This window comes from Taurulus bubalis, assembly GCF_910589615.1.
Source record: "Taurulus bubalis genome assembly, chromosome: 3".
Lineage (NCBI taxonomy): Eukaryota > Metazoa > Chordata > Actinopteri > Perciformes > Cottidae > Taurulus > Taurulus bubalis.
In genome coordinates this window covers 21,399,796-21,424,690 of record NC_136591.1, presented here as the reverse complement: position 1 = coordinate 21,424,690, position 24,895 = coordinate 21,399,796, and the positions used below count along the sequence as shown (strand labels likewise).

The 24,895-nt window shown below is 43.0% G+C and overlaps 1 protein-coding gene across 1 annotated transcript; it reads left to right on the top strand.

Moving 5' to 3' along the window:
* Nucleotides 1-744: 744 nt before the first annotated feature.
* On the top strand, nucleotides 745-24,696 carry LOC306734359 (mitogen-activated protein kinase-binding protein 1-like; the record flags this gene model as incomplete). Its single annotated transcript, XM_079215717.1, has 33 exons — nucleotides 745-846; nucleotides 1,799-1,890; nucleotides 3,792-3,854; nucleotides 3,954-4,011; nucleotides 5,089-5,259; nucleotides 6,021-6,158; nucleotides 6,521-6,703; nucleotides 7,397-7,557; nucleotides 8,035-8,224; nucleotides 9,503-9,646; nucleotides 9,746-9,933; nucleotides 10,031-10,122; nucleotides 10,231-10,356; nucleotides 10,724-10,794; nucleotides 13,902-14,023; nucleotides 14,121-14,196; nucleotides 14,363-14,474; nucleotides 14,987-15,050; nucleotides 15,368-15,478; nucleotides 15,615-15,769; nucleotides 15,966-16,003; nucleotides 17,126-17,326; nucleotides 17,430-17,575; nucleotides 17,718-17,836; nucleotides 18,602-18,793; nucleotides 19,293-19,359; nucleotides 20,374-20,529; nucleotides 20,954-21,117; nucleotides 21,400-21,954; nucleotides 22,023-22,137; nucleotides 22,222-22,310; nucleotides 23,197-23,282; nucleotides 24,457-24,696. The coding sequence occupies 33 exons, from the start codon at nucleotides 745-747 to the stop codon at nucleotides 24,694-24,696; spliced, it is 4,587 nt and encodes a 1,528-aa protein (XP_079071843.1).
* Between the last annotated feature and the right edge of the window lie 199 nt (nucleotides 24,697-24,895).

Below are 24,895 nucleotides of genomic sequence, written 5' to 3'. Positions count from 1 at the left end.
TCATACATGTCAAACACAAGGCTATCAGAATTAAAACAATATATAACCTGACTTTAGATGATAGTGAATAAATGGTAGATAAAGTAGGACAATGCGAAAAACGATTACGTTAGAAAAAGAAAAAGAAAAAAATAATCGCTAATCAGCATTTGATTGGTCGATGTAATGATTCATTATCCCATACAAAACGAACATTTAAAATGACTTTAACTCCAGCCAATTTGCACATAGGCTAAAAGAAAAGTGGACCATTATACATTTAAAAGATAAGCAGACTAAACAATGTCCCCTAAACATCCGCCATGCAGCTTTCTGACTGCCTGCGGTCTGTAATCCTATCAATGAGGTACAAACAAAGGCCACCATTGATGTAATCATGAGACCGGTGCAGGTTGAGATCCATCTAGTGACACCGCCCTCATGTCAGTGCACTTCAGGCGACATCAGTCCAGAAGTGGTGAGAAGCTGCAAGAAGGAGCGCTTGATTCAAAGCGACGGGCGGCAGCAGACAGCAGAGGAGGAGAGTAAACCCACCCAGGAGATTATCATCCACATGGCCCGGCAGCAGGGACACTGTCCGACTTTGTAAACCTCCATAGTTTGTGTCTGGTGGGAGGAGCGTGTTTTATTTTGTTTTACAGGCTGCTCATTTGCTCCCGCAGCCCCCTCCCCCGCCCCCCTGCACGCTCACTTGACTTGGCTTGTCACAAGCAGCACTGGTCCGAGCGGTGACCACCAGACAAGATGCCAGGCGATGGGTTCACGATCAGAAGTCGCATCAGGAATTTGCTGCGTTCCCCTTCAACCAAGCACAAAAAGAGCAGCAAAGAGAGTCTCACCAGCAAGGTATTTAACCACGTGCATCCCTCTTTAAAAGTAGTAGAGTAGGTTAAAAACAACAACAACAACAACAACAACAGCAACAGCAACAAAAACAACACAGCAGTCAAGTAATGATTTTTTTCTTCTACTTGTTGTATTCATCAATCATAAATATGGTGCATTGATTATCGATCCAAACATAAGACACAGGTAGAAAATGCGACATTTATTATTTGTTTTAAACACAATTTTGGGCAGCCAGAAATTTCCTTTGAGTGCTTAAGACTGTTTGCACCAAACGCATTTTTATTAGCTTTATAAAGCCTTTATTAGAGATAACTAACATTTACAACTGCATTATGATCAAATAGAAATGATAAACACGAGCAAAATTGATTTATCACAACCTGACAACCCCAAGCGTGCTCCAAATAATGGTTTTATCAGTCTGGCAAATTAAGTATTAAACATAAGAAGTCATTGGTTCAACTTTTTATTAAAGGGCTCTTTTAAGGAAGTGATAGTCTATTATGACACTAATTAGAAAACGTTATGCTCAAAGGAGTTGGGTTGAGACTGTGTTTCATCATCAATAAGCTTTATATTATTCACTATTAATATTTCACATGCGATAGTACACCACAGAATCAGGTGCAGGTCCGATTCCATTAAATACCCAGGAAATTATTTTGTCCGCCATGCATTATAATATAGTGTGTGTCAGAGGAACACCATACAGTGGAGAATGTGTTAGTGCTCATAGCTATCATTTAAGAGAGTGGAACCTTTTATTTTTTATTAACATTGTTGGATTCATTTTACAATGCAACACCCTGAAAAACAAATGTCATGCACAAGTAAATATGTATTCAAGCCTTAATTATCACATTCCACGTAGATAATTGATTTGTATGTCTTAAAAGTGACATGAAAGTCAGTGTTTTGAAAATGTAACAGCTGCTGTGTGTCTCTACAGGTGACTTTGGAGAAGGTGCTCGGAATCACAGCTTCAGGAAACAGTGGTCTGTCTTGTGACCCTCGATCTGGACTAGTCGCCTATCCTGCAGGGTAAGAGGAGAGAGAGAGAGAGAGAGAAAGAGAGAGAGAGAGAGAGAGAGAGAGAGACCAAGTCTGCATCCTTATCTCGACATCTGACCTTTGACTTACCAATGCTCCATGCTTCCCCTGTTATATCTGCCTCACGCAGACGTTTAGTGTGCAAATTTGCATGTGTGTGTTTCTGTCTGTGTGCGTGTGTGTGTGTGTGTGTGTGTGTTATCTCTGCACTATCTCAGAGGAGTGGAGGAGGAGAGCTCAGTGGGCTTTCTCATCAGAGGAACTCCAAAGCTTCTTTTTATCCTGTCCCTGGGGAGGCTTCCTTTGACTCGCTCAGTGATGTAAAGAGCGTTGTGTGCTTTTGTTAATTCTGTGCAAACAGTGACTCTGGCTGTGTTAATTTAGCTCAGTGCAGAATAAGAGAAATGTGAGCTGCAGGTTGAAGAATTCAGATCCAGAGCCGCTGGTACCAACAGGGTGAAAACCGACTGTGAAAACAGAAACAGTGCACTGAGCCTCTTTTGTTTGGTTCTCAAATCTTCTGACAAAGCTGTATTAATACTAAGAAGGTCAATGGCTGTTAACAGTATTGTTGCGTCATGGAGTGCGTGTTTGTGAGCATGCATACGCATTTCTCTTCACGTAATGTGGCCTTGTGCCTGGTTCTCACTGAGATTTTAGAAAGCCATTGCCTACTTCCCAAATTGTGCTCACTCTGTTAACCCACATGCCATCTCAGTCTGCACAAGCTGTAGCACCATGAATGCAGTTCCCAGGTGCTCTCAAACAAGTTGTGAAGAGGAAGTATTTCTAGCAGGAAACAACCGGATTCCTTGAATATTGAAAATAATAATAAATAAATAACATCATCACAGCATAAAGCAAGACAGTACTTTTACTTTGAAGCATTTAAAATCCTTAAAAGCATCTTATAAATGAAGAAAGTGTATTTTCCTCCTTCACATACGGTTTAATTTCATTCTCCAATCTTACAAGATTATTTTGACATTTGCGAAATGTACTGTCTGTGTGGTCAAATTGGAAGCTAGCGCCAGAAGCCGATTAGCTTAGCGCTAGCTTTAAATGCTGTAAACAAGGGACAAAGCTAGCTTGTCTCTGTTCAAAAGTAGTTTACAAACGGCTCCAATAAAGCTCACAAACTAACTTATTGTATCCAATTTCTTTAATTAGATATCCAATTTATTTCTGTTTCCAGTCTTTATGCTCGCAAAGCTAACCGGCTATAGCGAGCTAAATTTAGCTAATTGTCAGAAAGAAATTGTTGCCAGTTTATCTCCCAAAATGTCAAATATTGAATCATTTAACACTTTTATTTTCCAATGTGGTGACACATGGTTTGGGTCTTTTGTCTACTTTATTTTACAATTCAGAAATACTTATAATTTGTGTTCAACAGTTTTGAATGACCCTCCTTTGTAGCAGTGTTTGTTATTTTGATTAAGTTCAGACCAACCGTATGTTGTCCTTCAGAGGTAATATATATATTAGAATTAAACATCCAGAAGAGACAATGCATGACTAAAATACAGTGTTATTGTCTTTCTTGCTGTAATATAAAATACACAGAATAAAGTAAAAATAAATGTATTCCAACTGAAATTGGTACATTGTTATTATGTTTGTACATTTTAGTTTCTATTAGACTAACGCTAGCTATGTGGATTTCTGTGTTACATAAAACACTAAATGTTTGTGCAAAATGATATGTTAAGCAATACCACAAGTATGCACCGTGAAAAGGCAGTTCAATTTTTTCCCACCAGCCAAGTGTTGACAAAATAAGCAGTGATGGGATTTTCCAATTAAACTTTTACTTCACTACAAGGAATATAAATACAAAAACCCCCACATATCTCTTATGGTGAATTCTGATTCTGTTTTTTCTCATGTAGGTGTGTGGTAGTTTTGCTGAACCCCAAAAAAAAGAGACAGCACCACATCATTAACACGTCAAGGTGAGCCGAACACAAACACAATCTGCATTTAAAGTTAAAAACTGTCGAGACGTGAGTCACCATCAGCTGTCTTTTTGGAAATTCTCTCACTTTTCACAGAAAGACCATCACGGCTCTGTCCTTCTCCCCTGATGGCAAGTACTTGGTCACAGGAGAGGTGAGTCTTCTCACAGCCGATCTACCTTGTTGTTCGGCTTAGAATGCAACATCCTGCAGGCTGCAGTAGTCCACAGTATAAGGAGGAAGCATTGTTGTGAATAACCCAGCAGGATGTGGGCCACCAGTCACTTGTGAATGGTGATCACGCAGAGCTTATTGTGGGAAAAGGCCCAAGACCGTGTTCCCTCATGTTCCCCTGTAATGTGTCAGTCAAGCGTCTGCAGCTATGTTGCAGGTAGACGGCGAGCCTCAACACAGAAAGCACACTTTCTTAATCCGCCCCAGCCAATCAAAGCCGATTAAAGACTTTTGTGTGTAAGTGGATGAGCGCGCAGTAGTTTCCATGTCGGCAGAGGCCCAAGTTTAAAAGACCAAATGCGATGAGGAAAGTCTGTTCTGGGAGCAGTTTAATAGGAACCAAAAATCCAGATTTTGTAGACTGACACAGTGCATTATTAGAATTCTCGAAAGTGATTACAGAACAGATTTTTTTTAAATATTAAACTACTAAATGTACAAATTCACAGGTCGATCGCCCGAGCCAAATGTTAATATATCGGTCAGCAACCAAAGCTCGGAGCATCATAGCTTTTCCTAAAAGCCTTGAAAGAGGAGAACAATTTCTGAATGATCTGAAACACAAACTCATTCAGAGTGGGCAGCAGAAGTGCAGCAGAAGTGCACATCTTGCACATCTCCTTTGTATGCAGCTCAATTCTTGTTGAACGTCATCCATTTTCAGTACCCCGGCTGCTTTTCCTCTCACCTTCCTCTTGACTATGACCTTTGAAAGGTCCTTCTGCCGTATTTAATTTAGAGGCAACGCAAATAGCTTGCTGACCTTTTTGATCCCTGAGAGAGAATAATGTGAGCAGGTCAAACTGTATACAGCGAGCAGAGGACAGAGAGGATAATCTCTTAGAGACCTGGATAAAACGGAGTGGCAGTTGACTACTCTGTGTTGAAAGAATAGACAACAAAACCAGCACGACACAGCGCTTAGACATAGGAAGGAGCCCTTTCTTTAATCAACAATCTCTCTCTCTTGTGTCAACTACCCACTCCCTCTCACCAGAGCGGTCACCTGCCAGCAGTGAGACTGTGGGACGTGGTGGAGCGAAGACAGGTGGCAGAGGTCCAGCAGCACAAATATGGCATCTCCTGCGTGGCTTTCTCCCCCAACAGCAAATACATTGTCAGCGTGGGGAACCAGCATGACATGATGGTCAACGTCTGGGTGTGGAAGGTACGCCTTGCAGCAACAGTCGGCTCCTCTTGGCCGAGGCCGATCGTGTTTGTCATGGTGGCGCAAGCTAGAAGGCTCCTTGTTATGTTAAAGGACTAGTTCAAACATTTGAGGAAATCAGCATATTTGACCTCAGCAGCTGGTTAGGGGTGCAAGTTCAACAGATCATGTAACTCACAGTTAGCATTGTATCACGCTGTTGAGTCTTGGATCGGATCGGCACAAAAGAATAACAGGGAGCAAATATAACTTTTGGAGATCCCCAGATTTTCGCCACTTATACCAATTGCCGATCATCGACAATCTATATTGGCAGATATACACATCGTGTTTATTTTGTTATAGCAGCTGGTATACAAGGCTCCAGACTATATCTCTTTTTTTACCTTAAAAAAAATATTTCAACTGTCCTGAAGTAACTGTAAACCAGTAAAAGTTCTGAAAGTTATCCCTTTACTTTGTTATGGTCATCTAGTGATTATTTTCATAACACACGCAATAAATATGATTTTTGTTCATTCAACTGTCTTTGCAGAAAACCACATTTCACAAGATTACTGTTCAAGATATTATGATAATGTTAGAATTTATCTTATCGCTAAATTATCAGTTTTGCTGAACGTAGCCTGAAAGCATCATAATTAAAAACTTAATTTATACCGTTAACGTTACACCAACTAGCTCGTAGCTTAAGTAAGCATGAAGACAGGAAGCAGACATCAATGCTTTGTTTATAACGTGTAGCGATTGTTTTCTTGCAGAAAGATGTGGTTGTGGCTGCCAACAAGGTGTCCAATAAGGTGACCGGCGTGTCTTTCTCTGTGGACAGCTCCTACTTTGTAACTGTCGGCAACAGACATGTCAAATTCTGGTATCTGGACCACTGCAAGGCCAGCAAGGTAATCTTAGTTGTTTTTATAAACTTTGCTTTGCTTTAAACGGGAGTTTGGTTTTGTCACACTTTCCATTTAATTGTCACAACTGCTTTATTGCATAATCAGATAATCAGATAAAGAAGTGAAAAATAATTTAGTACACATTTTTGACTTATTATTTGTCTTTGTCACACCAAGAAGTTCTACTTTTTAACGAATGATGCACAAAAACACGACAGCGTGTGCAGACATTTCAAACTGACTGAACAGCTGTAACAGACGACATACACAGAAATAACTCTGCATTACAATGTCAATGTAACCAGTGTTCTGCTTTCAGTCTGAGCCTCATCGTCTTAACTCTCGCCTCCCTCGGTGGTATTTAGGCCAGCGCTCCGGTCCCCCTGCTGGGCCGCTCGGGGCTGCTGGGGGAGCTGAGGAACAACTTCTTCTGCGACGTGGCCTGCGGACGGGGCTCGACGTCCGACTCCACCTTCTGCATCACGTCCTCCGGCCTGCTGTGCGAGTTTAACAGCAAGAGGATGCTGGACAAGTGGGTGGACCTGCGGGTGAGTGGCGCACAGGAAGTACCGGCAGTGACAATAAGTTGTTTGGGCTCTTTAGCTCTACCACTACTCTTATGAATTATTGATCCCATATCGGAGTGCTGCAGGGGATATTGATCGGGTCATTCCACCTAATGTGGGTGCTAACATTATTTTCAGTGATATCTCAGCTTGCCTGGCTCTGTCTGAAGGTAAAAAATAAATAAAAATCTGCCTACTAGCAATTCTGCTAGCTTACTAAATATTTTTTGTGGCATCATGGCATTCAATGCAGAATTCTTACTTTGAAAGGCCATAAATGCGACGCTGCTAGTCACTGTAATGCTCGTGGTCAATGTCCAGCTGTGGTGTTTAATCAAGAGGTGAAGATGATGACGGCCTTCTGTTAGAGGATCACAGAGGGATTAGCAGCAGAAACGAGGAACATTGCAGGATGCATTTGGACGTATTCCAGTAAAGACGCATTTTATTTCCCACGTCGACCTTCAGTAACCTATGTCGTTATTGACACGCAGGATTGTTGTGCACCTCCCTTACACTTAATTATGAAACTGCAGTTGATTTCTCCTGATTTATCATTAGTTGACCCACCTTTTTGTTCACCAGTACATTATTGTGGACAGAGTCGTCTGCTCTGGTCCTCTGTAAACGTGAGCACTCTGCAATGATCCGATGTCCCTGTTGTTTTCCTTGCAGACGGGCGTGGCCCAGTCTCTGTCTCTGTCTGAGGATATGATCTTCTGTGGCTGCGCTGATGGAATGGTGCGAGCCTTCAGCACCGTCGACTTTCACTTTGCCGGCACGTTGCCGTGGCCGCACCACCTCGGGGCTGACGTCTCGGCCGTGACGGAGGCCAGGTGAGGAAGAGCTCAGGAGTAACGCAGCCTTTCCTTGGCAGGGATCCACGGCAGGATCAAATGCTCTCCTCTCACGTGGCTCCGTCTCACAGGCTGAATAACTCCTGAATGTTTCCAGCTAGAGCTCTCGTCTAAATCAATATTATATATATAAACAGTATTTTAAGCTTGTTTTAAGTTACTAAACTGAACCACATATCTTCGAAGTCCAAAAGAGATATGATGTCTTATCACAAATCTTATTGCACAACACTTGAAATTAATTAAAACAATGGAACTATTGTTCTGATTTTTTTATGATTCAGTCGGCATACATTTGGCAATTTCTCTACTGTTTTTCTTTAGCAATATTGCTGGTTAAATTATTCAGGAGGCCTTCCCTGCCCCTGGTCAAAATGTGTTACTATTTTTAGAAAAACATCTGTCGCTGATATTCCATTATCTTGGAATATGGATTCCAATCTCATTTTCCATCAGTCACCTGTTTTCCACCAAGACGGACGGCCACTACCCAGACGCCATTGCTGTGACCTACGACCCCGTCAGCCAGTGGCTCAGCTGTGTGTATAACGACCACAGTCTGTATGTGTGGGACGTGAGAGACGTCAACAGGGTGGGGAAGGTGCACTCTGCCCTCTTCCATGCTGCCGGTGTCGGGGACCTGGAGGTAAACAAGGGCACGATACATCACCTCTTTGACCCTGGTGACGCATGCAGTGTGATTCTACCCAGCAGCTGATTCAGTGTGTAGTTAATAATTACACAACGGTTTGAGTGTTGCATTGACTGGGCGACTGATTCAAAACCATTCAAAGTCCCAAAAATTGGGCAGCTTTGGGCAGCTCATGTCTCCACAGAATCCAGGACCAATTTGGAAACACTTAATGGATATTATTATTAGATTCTGCTACTGAATATGTTGTATATTAATAATAATAATAATAATAATAATAATACATTTCATTTATATAGCGCTTTTCGTGGTACACAAAGACACTTGACAAAACATTTTTTAAATCACCATATAAGCTATACAATAAAAGCAGATACATAAAAACAATAAGAACATGGAGCACACAATCACACATTAAAAGCAGTTCTGAAGAGGTGGGTTTTGATTTGTGTTTTGACTATGGGAAGGTCAGTGCAGTCTAGGATGAGTTTGGGGAGAGAGTTCCAGAGGGAGGGGGCAGCTATGGAGAAGGCTCTGTCACCCCATGTCCGGTGCTTGGTCCTATGGGGGATGGATAGGAGGTTGGCATCAGAGGAGTGGAGCTGACGGGATGGAGTGTGGTGAAGGAGCAGGTCGGTGAGTTAGGAGAGGGCCTGATTATGGAGGGCTTTGTGAGTGAGGAGAAGGATTTTGTATTGGATCCGTTGTGGGATGGGGAGCCAGTGGAGGTTCTGGAGAAGAGGGGTAATGTGATCTCGGGCGGGTGTGGGTGCAGACGAGCAGCAGAGTTCTGGATGTACTGGAGTGTATTGAGGATGTTGGATGGTGTGCCAAAGAGAATACTGTTGCAATAGTCAATTATGGAGATGATGAAGGGTCAAGGGTCAGGGTTTCAGCAGATGAGGAGAGTGATTGGCGGAGACGGCTATGTTTTGTGAAAAAAGGCAGTTATGGTGATTTGTTTGACGTATTATTGCACCCTTACTAGTGTTCGTTTTAACATGCTAATCACAGGCAATAAAAGGTCATTTTGTGACATTGCATTATAGATGAAACTTTGATTCTGACTATTATGAGGATGTAAAGGCTTTGCGAGGCCTTATTCATTCCCAATGAGCATTTTCACAACCTACAACATGCATTTGAAATAGAAAAGCAGAGCTAATTATTACATGCTCCATAGTGAATTTAAATCAATGGCCCAGCGCTGGATTTCTGCTTTATTTGTGTACTCCCTCTCAACTAAAACCCTTCTCTCTTGCCCTTCCCCAGATGTTCCCAGATGTTCCCGGGGAATTCGGGGCCGGTTTGTCATCAGGTGCATTCCTTACCTGCTCAGCTGACAACACCATCAGACTGTGGCGCGTGGACGATCGAACACAAAATAATTTTCACTCTCAGAACATCCTCAGTCGTGTGAGTTTATCTGAGAAGAAAATAGTAAATGTTATAGAAACTCACAAAGCCTCCTCCTCGTGATGGCTTATTTCTCTATCCGTGCCGTTGCTTCTGCAGGATCTCCTGAATATAATCTACATAGACGGAAACACGAGTGCCTTGCAGGATCCTGAATGTTTGACGAGTATGAATGCGGACAAACAAGGAGATGGACAGACATCAGAGAGCAGGACCGGCATCAGGACCATCTGTGTCAGTCCAGACGGCAAACATCTGGCATCCGGAGACCGCAACGGGATGCTGAGGTCGGACAAGAAGGCTTAAACTGAGACTGATGAGTGACTGAGGTGACTTCCATCCTAAAAAAACATAAAAAAACATATTTTAAATTATGCTCTACAGGGTTCATGATGTCAGGAGCCTGGAGGAGATTCTGAAAGTGGAATCCCATGATGCTGAGATCCTCTGCCTTGAATACAGTAAACCGGAGACAGGTCAGCGTGTGTGACAGCGTCAGTGATTATAAGGCCGGGACGCTCGAAGAGCGTCCATGTGTCCGCTGCGTGCACGATTATGTGATTAAGTTGTCTCAATGCTGTCAGGCCTGAAGCTGCTGGCCACGGCGAGCAGGGACCGCCTGATCCATGTCTTGGATGCTGAGGATGACTACAGCCTGGTGCAGACACTTGATGAGCACTCTTCATCCATAACAGCCGTCCGCTTTGCTGGTGAGCCACTCGAGACACTGTCAACATCTGACAGCTAATCTTTGCTTAATCCTCGCTTTCATCTCCATTCAGTCCCACTCTTTTATGTCGCTTGCAGCTTCTGCTTGTTAAGATAATAGATGACAACTGCATGTGTTAGATGGCGCTTTGTTTGTTTCATCAAATTATTTTCTGTTGTTTGCATACTTGTATCAGTTACTTCCCTTGTTTTTTAATTTAGATTAATTAAAAAAAATCTAGTCTCTAGACTTTTCTTTAGATTGGAGAAAAATACTATTTGTCGCTGACTGGTGAAGACTGGCCTTAGTGACTTCTTTTAAAGTAAAAAAACAAAAGTAATAATTCAATATTTGTCTTTGTTCTTTAGCCAATGACAACAAGGTGAGGATGATCAGCTGTGGGGCAGACAAGAGCATCTATTTTCGCACTGCACACAAGGTAAGACACGCTTGAGCAAGCTGCAATCCGTTAACTCCCCACATCAAAACATGTATCTTCCCACAGGTAGAATATCTGATGAACACATACATTATGTATTGCTTGTTGTTATGTAATAATTGATTTGGCTCTTCGCCGAGAGTTAGATGAGAAGATCAATGTCACTCTTACAACTGTACACTAAATATGGAGGTGGAGCCATTAGCTGGTTAGCTTAGCTTAGCACAAAGACTGAAAACGGATGGATACAACCTGGCTCTGTCCAAAGGTTAAAAAAAGAAAATCCACCTACCAGCACCTCTAAAGTGCTCTTATTAATACTCTAAATCTGTTTTTTTTTATTAATATGATAAAGTCATTGTCATTGATTTTTAAATATTTGCAGCTAAATTTATCGACAGAGGAACACAATTATTTGCTACATCCAAAAATAATTTCCCAAAAATTCAAATAATTATTTTTGGCCATTAGATGACTCAACGAGGAGCTAATCTTGGTTCGGCATTCTCTGCTGCGTCATTGCTTTTGACTGAATTGAACTATAAATCAATGTATTCCTCACACTGAGTAATCACTTTGCTGCCGGACAGTAACACAATCTATTTAGAATCTGTTTGTGAACACAACTTCCTGCTACCGTCCTCCAGGGCCCTATTTCTCGTACCTGGCTCAACAAAGTCGAGCATATGTTCTATTATCCAGCTTAAATTAGCGAGTTGATTGACGTCAGGCTAACTCGGTTTCTCCATGGCTGATCCGTGCTGAAACGGTCTCCAGACGTCAGTCATCTGGATAAATGCGCGTGCCCGCTCCTCTTCGGAAAGGATAATAATCAAGCACTGACACCACGATGTTCTAACAGTACAATGGCAAATAAACTCAGAGGAACCTTCTTTTTTTTTCGAGATGATCATGAACCCATATGAGGAATTCACTTCCTTAATCATTCGCAGCAAACGCGTTGCGAATATTCCAACGTTTTTGCAACGTTGTTGGTTGAACGCAGACAAGTTCAATGCGTCAGTGTTGGGAAAATGTATCGGCTAATTTTAAGTGCTTCATCCCCCAACTCAATTAGATTATATTTATTTAAAAGTAGTATACGATATATATACTGTATGTGTATGAATCATGTACTATATATGTGTATATACATGTATGTGTAGATTACCATATAACTAGTAGTTTGAATATGTGTATGGGCGGCTCAGTATGTATGTATTATTCATAATCAAAAATTCAATCAATTAAAGCAGTGAAAAGAAATTGTGTATGATTCTCTGTATTCTCATCATGAGTCCACCTTAATCATTTTCTACAATAATGATATGTATGGTGTACTAATAACACTGTCATATAATTATGAGTGCTTTCAACACATCCATAAGTTACTTAATAGCTAAATAAACTTAAGAATGGGTGATAGTCTATGTCTGTGAGACGGGCAATCGGCTGCACCTGTGGTGATCAATGTCCGTGGCTCGAGAAGCTCTCGTAAATAAATGATTTCTTGTCTGCAGAATCTATGGCGCCGCGTACAGGAAGTCATCAAGATGTGAGAACGGATCTCGGCGATCTGAAAGAACTCTCTCCCTATAAAACTAATACAACTAATATCGCTTCTTCATCAATGAGGAAGGGAGCTGCCGTTTTTGTCCGGTGGGAGTGGTCAGCTTATCCAGTGAATTTCAGTAAGCCTGCCCGGGAGCAGGTTTAAATCTTTGTCTGTGTTGCTATGGTGATTTATCTAAGCTTGCTTCGAAGAACCTAAAAGCCAGACCTACGTCATCTTATCCTGAAAATTAGCCCGCTAACTCAGTAAGCCAGGTACGAGAAATAGGGCCCAGCTTGGCTTCTGGGTCACTGGGACTACTTTCTGTTCGGCCAGAGTTGCATAAGTTACAACATTCTTTGTAAACTTAAGTCACGATTCAGGCCACGGCAGTGACTCGTTTATGTTTTGTAGAGCACAATGAAAAAATTACTTGTTAGTCTTCAGTAAAATCTCATTTCTAGAGTGTGAAAGAGCTTCTTCTGTGCTTTCTTTTATCGGGCTCTGTGGGGTTCTAATTGAACCATAATAGTCATTTTTGACCGTGACACATGGCTGAAACTTAGAAACGTATTAATTCCGCCAAACTTTAACTGAGACAAATACTCAATGTTCTGCATGTCGTGCATTTCAAGCAGAACAACTATGTCTTCATGCCCACTTTAGGACATACACTTATTCATATTGACTTGAACTCATCTGTGCAACATTTAGATATCTGAAAGGCATACATCATGTTTGATATTTTCTTTCCAAACAACGTGACAAGCTACAGCAGCCTTCCCTGTCTGACGAAGAGATCAAGACCTTCATCTTCTCATATTAAACGTCAACAAAACTCAGGAGATGCTCCTTGAATCTGAGGCCGGAGTGACCGACCACGAGGTGGGTGGTCATCAAAATCCAGTCATTCAGGAGTCCTAGTACAAATACGCAGACGTCCACGTAGACAACCGTTGGAGCTGGGAAACACACATTGATAACCTGTGCGTCGGGCTGGAGCACAGACTTCGAGGCGATCAAGGCCGTATGGAATGAGCAGCCTAGAGAGCATCATTAGATCTGGAATCACAGCATGGTTTGGAAACTTAACAGAGCAACTGAAGCCGCCAGCATGCACAAAGCAGCTATGAAGATAATCGGGGGGAAGAAAGACCACAAGGCCTTTCGGAGCCTGAGCGAGCAGGCGGTCATGAGATAAGCAACAGAAATCATTGCATACTCTGAAAATCCTCTCTTCTCCGAATATAAACCTCTGGCATCAGAAGGAGGACTCTGCGTGTCAGAGTGCAAATCAAACTTGCTTGAGGCGATCCTTTGTTCCAGCCTCCGTCAAGCTGCTGAACTCTTAATACTGAATCTTACACACACACAAGCATTTTAGCGCTGTCGCATCTTTGCGCTTTAATTCCGCAGGTTCTCTTTTTTAAGATGTTGTGTTGTCAAACGTGAGACATTTTGAGACGTTTTCATGGTGTTTTTATGATGTTTTTTATGCATTTCCCCTCACGGGCAGTACAGTTTACTCCGCTCCGCCTCTCTATTTGTTTCACAGACTGAGAGAAGAACTGAGTTCAGGCGTTCTCACCACCTGGTGAGGAAGACCACGCTGTACGACATGGGTGTAGACCCCACCTGCAAGTACGCTGCTGTCGGCTGCCAGGACCGCTGCATCAGGTGAGTGCATTGGCGTGTGTGTGTGTTTTCTTTTTTTTAAGATCCATGAGGTTTGCAATGGGAAACGAAAACCCATTTTCTTTCCTTCTGACTGTAGGATTTTCAACATCAGCAGTGGCAAACAGAAGAAACTCTTCAGGGGCTCGCTGAGCGAGGACGGCAGTGTGCTCAAGGTAACATGCGCCTCCATAGTCTGCACCCTGCATGCCGTTCCCTCCCTCCCTCTATATATATATATATATATATATATATATATATATATATATATATATATATATATATATATATATATATATATATTAGTATCAACTCTTTTGTCCCCTCTCTCCCTCCCGGCAGGTTCAGCTTGATCCGTCAGGTCAATATGTGGCCACCAGCTGCTCCAATAAAAACATCAGCATCTTTGACTTCTACACTGGGGAATGTGTGGCCACCATGGACGGACACTCTGGTACCGGAACACACACACCTGCACCTTCACACACACATTTTTATAACGTCAACCTGAGCTGTGAGTAATTACATTTCTAAAGCAGCGGAGAATCTTATTACCGACAATTAACCCTTCCCTAAGTCCTGCCCCTCCAACCAGACTGAATGTAGACAGACACATGCTGTTTCCAGTGATCAAAGACCCGGCTTTACAGGAACTGTGTTGTTCCTTCATTTCATTGTCTTCTTTCTTGATCGCCATGGTGATGTGGTGGTTAATGTTTACACTGTCATTTGTAGCTTTAGCTTCTATTTTTATCTTTATAACCTGTTTTCACTGATGAATCTATTTTACATCCTGGATTTATCCTTCAAATGAATATTTTAGACCCTTCTGTTTGCTTGTTTTAGCCAGAAGTCAGATCATATTAATGAAGGGAGTGCAGTTAGTGACAGTGTGGACATGGTGGCAAAGGGTCAATTGTCAGAAACCATAATATAAGGAGCGTCGCCATATTTTTTGTTTTGCAGAGATCGTCACTGGGCTAAAGTTCACCAACGACTGCAAGCATCTGATTTCTGTGTCAGGGGACAGGTGAGAAACAGTCCTGTGCTAGTGGTCCATCTGGAGACAATTAGTACAATACGTTGTATTTCTGAAAAGATAGCAAGCATTAGTTCTATATTTTAAATGTGAGATCTAACAACAAAGAGGCATTCAAATATGAACAGTGTGCTAGAATAAAATGACTGCAGATAACCAAGAGTGGAGCAGCGAATTAAAATCATTTTCGACCTCAGCTGCCAGACGAAATGAGGGGGGAAATGTGTTTGCAGACAGTTTTCTCAATAGTCGAGCTGAAATGAACTGAAATGTTGAATTTTTAATGCCTGAATGCTTTTATCTACCAGCTGCATCTTTGTGTGGCGACTGGCTCCAGAGCTGACAATCTGCATGAGAGAGCGGCTCAGCCAGCTCCGACAAGACCCCAACACGCCGCTCTACAGGACCCCCAGTCTCAGGTGACGGTAGCCCACTGCACCACCTTTGACCCCTGAAGGACTTTCATTTATCACATTTATTCCCTAAAAAAAAGTTAATGAAGCAGCATAAAGACTGCCAGAATCTTCACACATATCCTTTTGACTCTGGTGGTAGGCGAGAGGTGCACAGCGCCCCCACGCTGGACAGCCTGTCCGCCGACAGTGACTGCGAGCACGAGGAGGACGGAGCGGAGAACGGCAACGCCAATGACCCACAAGACATCACAGCCAATACTTCCTCCGACAGCAGCCATGGAGAGGAGGACACAGGTACTCATCATGGCCCAAATGAGGATACAAACGCAGTCTCGCTGATTCTGGTCCACGTCGTGTCTGCCACCTGCAGAGATCCTGACCTTTATATTCTCTCTGTGTGGAGGGGCAGTGTCTGAAAAAACAAACAGTCCAGACATCAAACGAGTATTATTTCATTATTTTGAAGCTTCTGTGTTCTTTCATACAACAGGTGATTCAGATGAAGGACAGGACTGGGAGATGACAAAGGTTGGTGGTTATGTTCAGTGTGAAGAGACTTTTATTAGTTTAAACAGTTTAATGCTTTTGTATGAGAAATATTAAACGGGAAGAGCATTGTCATCGCTCCATCTGTTCATTTTTGCATCCTTGTGTTCCTTTTCACATGTTTCTAAGGGCTGCAGATTATAATGCTGTGTGTTTAATACTTTTGTATATTGTGTTTTTCATTTATTCTTTTAAAATGATTTCCTGCTAAGTACAGTACCAAATACCTAACAATACTGTATAACATTGTGTGTATAATGTTTCCCTTTAATTGAGTTCCTAGCAAATACTTCATAGTTCTTAGTAAAAGCTTATGAAAATCGTTAGTACAAGCTTTACGCGTGTAGGATGGGAAGCTGATGAACAGCAGATCGGATGGGAAGCTGATGAACAGCAGATCTGCTGCTTCAGTCTTCTGTCTATATTACTTTTCTGTCAGCTCTTCAGAAGGACAGGGGTGGCTTTAAGATCTCGGGCTTCACTCCACCACACATGAGATTAAATCCTCTGTGATTTACTGGAGGAAGAACTACCCTGCTGAGTCTTAAAAGTGATTCAAAGAAAAGCTATGTGAAATCCAAAGTGTGGGTACTAAAAACTAGATCACAAAACCTCATCTCAGAATTGCACATCTGGGTATAAACAGATACTTTTTCAACGTTTTGACATTTTAATTCCTCCACGCCGGCAGCAGCCGGGCCTGAAGAGTTATATTTCACGAGTTGCCCCTCCCGTCCACGTCAAATTTGGCACAAACGTCCACCTGGACTCAAGGGGAAAATGATTCGATGTTCACAGGTCACAGATCTCACGCCCGTACCGTTCTCGTCCTATCCGAGCAACACCTTGAGGGAATTTCTTCAAATTTGGCACAAATGTCTGTAGGACACACGGTTGAACTGATCAGAATTCGGGGGGGTCAAAGGTCACCGTAAACCTTGATACATTCACATGTTAATTTTAACGATTTTACACAAATGTCTTAACATGACATTTTGGACAGACATGGATGTAAACTCTAGCATTGTGGAGGCATGCTAGTTCATTCATGTCTTTTCAAGTCGTAGTCATGGGTCATTGTGTCGACTTGTACGTCCTTTCTAGCATGCAGCCATCAGCCCGGACCCACCTGACTCCTCTAAACGTCCTCGGAGGCGCTGGTCTCATCGTATGGGCTCTCTGGAGCTAATGGTGAAATCCATGCTGGACCTGAGGCAGCTGGAGACCTTTGCTCCCAAGAAAAAACCCAACTGCGCTCCCCATGACCGAGAGAGATGGAGCACGTCCAGCCTCCACGAGCCCGTGGTATGCATAGATCTACGTTTGAGAGAAAGAAAGAGGATCCATGTGTGTGTGTGTGTGTGTGTGTGTGTGTGATTGCGCCACTAAGTCGCCTCCTTTTCCGCAGCTGCAGTTGGACAAGAAAGCCAATAGGCCTCGTCCCTGGCCACATGCTGACTGGCTGTCCTCACACCCATCCAAGGGCATCGGGGGGGCGGACGGAGCCGTGCTGTACCCCGAGGAGAGCGAGGGCGATGCGAGGGTGCAGGGCGGGTAAATCCCCACTCAGTATACATGCGCTCACTGCGGCAGTCACAGCAACATTGAAAGGGGAACAAAAGTGCTTTTCTATTCTTGGCGTCCCTCCGCCCACGTTCCTCATTGTTTCCACCACCTCTCCGTTTTCATACGCCAGTGAGTACACGGTGAAGGAGCGGCGTTGCAGGAAGCAGAGACGAGGGGTCCGCAGCCCGGACAGCGCTTGCTCGCTGGGCTACGACAGCAGGGACTCCAGCCCGGATCGTGTCTTGGATGGTGAGATCTTACTCTGTCACCAACAATAATAATAAAAAAATATTTAAAAAAAATACTCTCAAAGCAAGACACAATTATGATTGAGATTCATTTCATTCAATGATTTACTTTTGCTAGAATGAAAACACAAGGGCACTACAAGTAAAGATTACTATTTAAAGCCACTTCTGTAGACTTTACCACCCCTCAGTAATACCATCACTTTACCATCAATTTCTGTAAACAAAAGCTAATGCCCCAAAATTCAATTAAGTTCAATTTTATAAATTTTTGTTGCTGAAATCATATCAAATTTCTCCACATCTCTGCTTTCAGTGAAGGTTTTTCTTGCTTCTTTCTTTTGCCTGAACACTATAGTAAGCATGAATGCAGCATACTAATGTTTGAGGAATTTTTAAATAGATCAAAGTTACACGTGTATGCTACACATCAGTATTTCTTTTTATCTGTCTGCTGTTATGTTTCAAGTCATACATACTTTTAAATATGTCAAGGGCTGGATTTTAAAATGAAAAGCTAACATTCACATGAAAGCCACGATATCTCTTCAACATACAGTATAAACCTGATTCCCCGCCGAGAGGGATTTAAGCACACAGAGGCTCGGATCCTCCTTCGGTTTCAGACCTGATAGAAATATGTCAGATATTACAACCGCGTACGCCTCAGTGTCCTGATCAGTGATCTGTTCTGGATCATCTGGCACCTGCCTGCCGTATGCAGGAGATGAATGAAGGTCAATAAATGGTTGTTTTTCGCTTTCAGATTCTGCAGATGTTGAGTCCTTGAGCCCGGACAGCTCCAGCGAGGAGCGTGAAGAGAGGGAGGAAAAGGAGCGAAGGGCAGAAGTGACGAGTATGGACCAGGCTCTGAGGACAGTGACGGACACTGCTGACGTTGGTCGAGAAGATTCCTTCAAGCAGAACTTTGAGACGCCGGAGGAGAGCTGTATCATGGGTAAGAGGAGAGGTCAAACACTCACGTTACTTAAAAGGAATACTTGGAGGTTGGTGAGGCTCGGCTTAGCAGGGGTCTCCTAATGAAGTCTCAGTGGCTCCTGGTAAAGAAATAGTCCGGCCATGAAAATACAATAGAAGTAGAATGGGTATTGAACTGTTTTCTGGTCGTCAATTGACTTGGAAATGGGGACTGTTTGCCTCTATGTCCTGTCTTTAAGCTAAACTAACTGTCTCCTGGCTGGAACCAGTCGGTATCTGTCTTTTCATATTTCTCGGGGCAAGAACATGAATACACTTAAATTCCCAAAATAATGGACTGATCCTCTCAATGACCACATTTGCAAGTAGACATGCAAACAATATCGATTAGTCTTTCGGTTTCTCTTTCCTTTTTTTTGTCTCTCTGTCACTGTTTCTATTTCTCTTCTCTCTGCCACTGCCTCTATTTTCCTTTTTACCCCTTTTTTTCCCTTCTAACGCTTGATGTCCGTCTACAGTCGAGAAGAGCAAAGTCCCTCGGCTCAGCATGTCTTCACGCTTCCTGGCCAGAGGACATAATAACAGGTACTGTTGACCAGTGTGGATTCACAGCTATAATTACAAATCCATGTGGATCACGCACACTGCTCTGCTAAACCATCTGTGCTGAGCTGTCAGGTCCAAAATGACATTGTAATTCTATGTGTGTAGGAAGATTGTGTTTTTTGTCCTCAGATGTTTTCACTTGTTCATTTGTATAATACAAAATTGTGCAGCAAGACAGTGAACTACGATAATTCAAAGAAACTATGATTTAACATTTGTGAAATAAGCTTATTCGCTTTCTTGCAAAGTTGCATGACAAGATGGATACCCTTCTAATGTCATATGATGCAACAACGGTTAGCTTAGCACAAAGACTAGAAACAGGGAAACTGCTCCAAAGCTCACTTAGTACTATGTTATATATAGTTTCTAAATTTGTAAAATAGTTTCAGAGTATTTCTTGACCGACCAGTAACTTCATGCAGTCTCTGATGGTTGCCTGGCAACTGCTCTTGGCCAAGAAATAACCCAGCACATAGCCCTCCCCATGGAACGAGCTTTAGAGGTAATGCTCACTAATTTGAGCCAGGCTAGCTGTCTTTGTGCTAAGCTAAGCTGTCCGGTTGCTCGCTGTAGCTCCACATTCTCAACTTAGTCTTGGCTAATTTCCCAAAGTTTTACTTTAGTGTGACACTGTCCAAAAGTAGCCTTGCATAGCTAGACCTCCACAGCACTGTGTCAGCGCTTAAGAAAGATCTGGCTCCACACATTATCATTCTGCTACAGGGGAAAAAAACAAACACTCTGGCTTCTTTGTATTTCTTTAATCACAATCACAATCGCCCTGAGCGGCGCCAAGCACAGGATGCAGTTACGGTGCCCTTGCAAAACAGATAGCGCAGATAAAGGAAGGGGAGGAGAAGGCCATGTGGGATGTGCAGCCTCCTAAAGCTCACTAATTAGCATGCAAAACTATTTCTTGGTGAAGCACAGTAGGCAGAATGCTAACATTGTGTGTTTGACTCCCCCCTTCCCCTTTCTCTCTCTGTGTAGGGGCATGCCTCTTTTTGCCAAAGTGCATGGAAAGGAACAAGGCAGCCACTCGTCTAAGCCCCCTGTGTCAAAAGTGCGGCCCTTGATGGACGATAACCAGAGCAGGAACACGGAGGACAAGACCCCGGTGTCCCCCGGCAGGATCGAAGGCCCACAGTAAGAAGAAAACACACACTATAGGAGCTGAATGGGGTTTATTTTTATAGTGCTGCTTTGGCAGGCTCGGATTAATGAATCATAAATGCGAAAGATTAAAAAAAGTAGCATAAATAAATGATTCCAAAACATGAATGAGTCCAAATGGCAAGAATGCAAAGAATAATATATCCTGGACAAAACAAAGATTCATCAGGTCACACAAGACTATTTTGTTTACACTGTTTACAACCAGCACACTTTCTGAAAACTCATAACATGTCATGAGTCATGATGATGTGATTAAAATGTAGCACAGATGCGAAGGAAAACAAAATCTAAATTAGCACAACTGATATTTACTTGGGCTTGGTTTATTTTGGCCCTTTTTGGGACTGAATCATTGTGTCCAAAGTGATCTTAAAGCTGCTGTGTTGACTCTCAGCAGGCTAGATGCTCCAGACAGAGACTGTGGCACCCTGAAGAAGAGGAAGACTTCAGGGACCCACCTGTGGAGGATGTCCAACCCGCCATCCAAAGCACCGCTGCTGCTGGACAGAGCGCCGTGTTTGCAGAAATCCCACTCTGCCCAGAACTTGGCCTCAGAATGTACGTTTCATCGGCATTTTGTCAATTTATTGCTATTTATGTGTTGCCATTTCTGTAATATTTAGGTCAGATTTTTCATTGAGCTAGGTATACATTGTGACATTCATTTGCATGGGGATCTTTTGTGAAATATTCCATATAAGTTGCTAAAATTACCTGGAATTGACAATAATAACGTTTATATGATGTACAACTAAACGTAATTCTGAACAATTTGGCACAACATGAATACATTTATGTCTGTTTCTCAAACAAATCTCTGCTTCTTCATCTTCTCCCCAGCTCTTCACTCCCCTGTGCCCTCTAGTGACCGAAGGGAGTTGCGCAAAAGACCTCAGCAGCTTCTCCTGGATCCTGACGCTCCCAATCCTTCCTTCCACTTTTCTTCCCCCTCCTCTGGATCCCCGCAGTCCCCCGATTCCCCCCTGCCCTGGGAGAGCCCCAAACTCAGGCCCCACTCCTATATGAACCCCACTGCCAGCTCCAAGGCCAAAAGCAGCCGTTCCACCTCGCTCGGAGACGTTATCCAGCTGGCCACCCCACCTTGCTCCCCGCACTCTCCCAGGGCCAGGAGGTCGTTTGGGGAGCTCGAGGTCGAACCTGCCGTTCTCACCTCGTCTCCCGTCCCCGCTTTGACCTCCGCCATCTCAATCAGTCCTCCCCATTCTACAGCTGCAGTTTCACCCTCTCCGTTCGCCCAGAGCATCCCGCCCTCCCGCATCCCGCTTCCCAAACAGCCTCTCAGCCCTCGTCGCAGCCTCTGCCTGGAGGTGACGCCGAGCTTGAGTTGTCCCAGCAGAGACCCGGCGGACGACGCACCGACTACAGGAAGCAGAGGTTAGACATGCCAGCCGTGCACTGTTGACGTCGCACATGAGCGCACAAAGTAAAGAACTGAAAAGCAGCGTGTGATTTTGTGTCCATCTTGTCGTCTCCAGCACTGGGCAGGCATCGCTCTTTGGATCCTTCTTTTATGAGTTCCCTACCAGTGAGGCAGAAGAGAGACTCGGTTTTAGAGAGGTACTTTTTAATTTATTTTTTAAACTGCTTCTCAACATTTAGCTGCAAGATTTTTGTTTATAACTTACACACATCTCTTCCCAGTGCCAATGAGCCGTCACAAGCGGCTGTAGCCAAAGAGTGCCCTCTGGTGCCCGAACAGACCTGCACATCCAGCGCTGATCCCCAGCCAGGTCTGACCCCCCCAGAACTCTTTTATCAACCTGTCCGTCACTTCCGTTCCTCCCCTCCATCCCTGCGTCTTGCCCTCGGCCTTCTGGCCTGTCTGTCTACCTGCCTGTCTGTCTCTCGTTCCTCCGTCTGTCTCTGAGCCCGCCTCTCACTGTGAGGACATGGGCGAGTCCCACAGATTTTAAGTCTGCTGTCATGGTTGATTCGGAGATCTGTTTGTGCAGCAGACTCGACATTCCAATCTAAACCGCTTATTACTATAAAAATAGCCAACTAATAGAAAGATTGCGGAGGAAATTGCACACATCAATGATCCCTTTTGATGATAAATAATAATTGCCTCACATTACGCCGTGTCACAGAGAGCCTTCTGCAGATTGTTTCCCTCACATTGCTCACTTGCTCAGTAAATGAAGGTGTCTAATAGAGTTCAAATGCTGAAATGAGGCTTAAAATAACTTCTTCATCCGGTTCTTCACGCTCCTGTGCCGGCTGCTCTGTGGATGATAACCGCCTCACAAAGGCAACAGATTTCATTTCATTTCAATTTGAGAACACAGAAACCATAAATGCCATTAAGTGATATCCAGTCCACATTTGTACCTACAACTGTGTTTCGCCGGAGGATATAAAATGTGAAATCATTATTTTCCTTAGCTGCTGCTCTCTGGCTTTTCTTCTTCTATAGTTTCTCTTCTGCAACCCAAGTTTATTGCATGCTGTTTTAATGTTCTTCAACCTTTTGCTCAACATTTACTGTGTGCCCACTTCGCTCGATAACCGTGTGTTTTGTGTGCAAACACTGTATAGTGTGTGCGTCTTTGTGAATGCTCCGGTTTGCCACATGCTGCGCGGTACTTGAAAGAGCCCTTCACTCTCTCTCCGCAGATCTCTCCATCACCTTGGAAACTTGTAGGCAGGCTGTTACGGAGCTTCACAGCAGTCTGAGAAAAACCGCCATGCTCTACTCCACGGTCAGTGTGTGTGTGTGTGTGTGTGTGTGTGTGTGTGTGTGTGGGGGGGGGGGGGGGGGGTTGGAGAGATGGGGTAAAGAAAGGAAAAGGAAGATATATCAAGAAGAGAGACAAAGAGATCAATTCTGCTCCTAGCACATCTTTATATTATTAAAGAGCTGAAACAGGAAGTACATTAATGGAGGCGATTAACATCAGAATCAGAACCATTTATTTGCCATGTATGTTTTGTAACATAAAACGGAAGCTACTTTGATAACTCATAATGTATTTTAAGTTGTTGTTTTTGGTACACAAAAAAAGGAAAAACATCTGCTCTTTCCAGGTCCTCAAACGTAGGAATATACTGCTATTATTTGTCTCGTGAAAAATCCATCCCATGTTTCAAAAGTCCAGACTTTTCAAGTATATAATCAATCAGTAGTTATTGTCAAACAATATCTTCCCAATCTCTACATGATGTTTTTGTCAACCTTAATTATTTTGGGGGGGTCGAGTATTTTGCTTGAAAAATCCAACAAAATCAATAAAACCAGTCATTCCCAAAGACTGGGCCGGGAGATTTTATTTAGGTGTCCAAGTACATTTGCTGAATTTCTACCTGAGTCTTAAACATGTATATCTTCAGTACACCTTTGAGCCACAAGAGGGCGCCTGAATGTTTGTATTGTTCAGATAATTGTCTAATTAAAACAAACGTTTGTTTTTCTACTGAGGGGAAATTAAAAATGAATGAGAGCCCATTAACTCCGCCTAAATGCATTTATTTTGTCTAATTTATAAAGTATATGTGTATGTATTAATGTGTATATGTTTTCAATAACACATGCATGAAACTAATTTGTGATTTATCAATCAATTGTGATTATAACTTCTAAATGTTTGGTTTACCTATACAAGGTAATATAATTTGATGTGGAAATATCAGTAAAAATGATAAGGAACATTCATTTACACAAAATTTGCTCTTATAGATTTATAGATGAGGCCTATTGTGAAGATAATAATGACTACCGGTACTCCAATCAGGACCATCATGTTGCATTTTTTTATAGACACAAACTTAAATCGATTAATATAGAGAAATACAACTTGGTTGCAACCCTATTTTACACATGGAGTTTTTATCTATAATCCAATGTTTTTCATATGAACTCATTTATTTTAAAATCAGGTCCTACAAGACAACCAGCAACTTAGTGAAGATCAGCAAGAAATGAGGAGCATCCTGTCCGAGGCCCTGTTCACGGTTAAGGCGGAGCTGGACTCTCTGCCGCACGCCACCTCACAGTGTGAGGGGCCCAGAGTGGACCGAGGGGTCAAAGGTCAAGGAGACAAGGCCCTGGCTCTGCTGGAGCAGTACGCTGAGCTACTGCTGAAGTCTGTGGAGAGGAGACTAGATACCAAGACGTGAGGACACACGTGCGGGAACACACACGTGTATACTAGTGGGATCCTGACACACACACACACACACACACACACACACACACACACACACACACACACACACACTGCAGCACTGTGAATCGCACTCTTGTTATTTGAACTGAGATCTTTTGGAACTTTTATTTCTGGAGTGAATGCAGATGATATGAGAAGGAAATGAATGC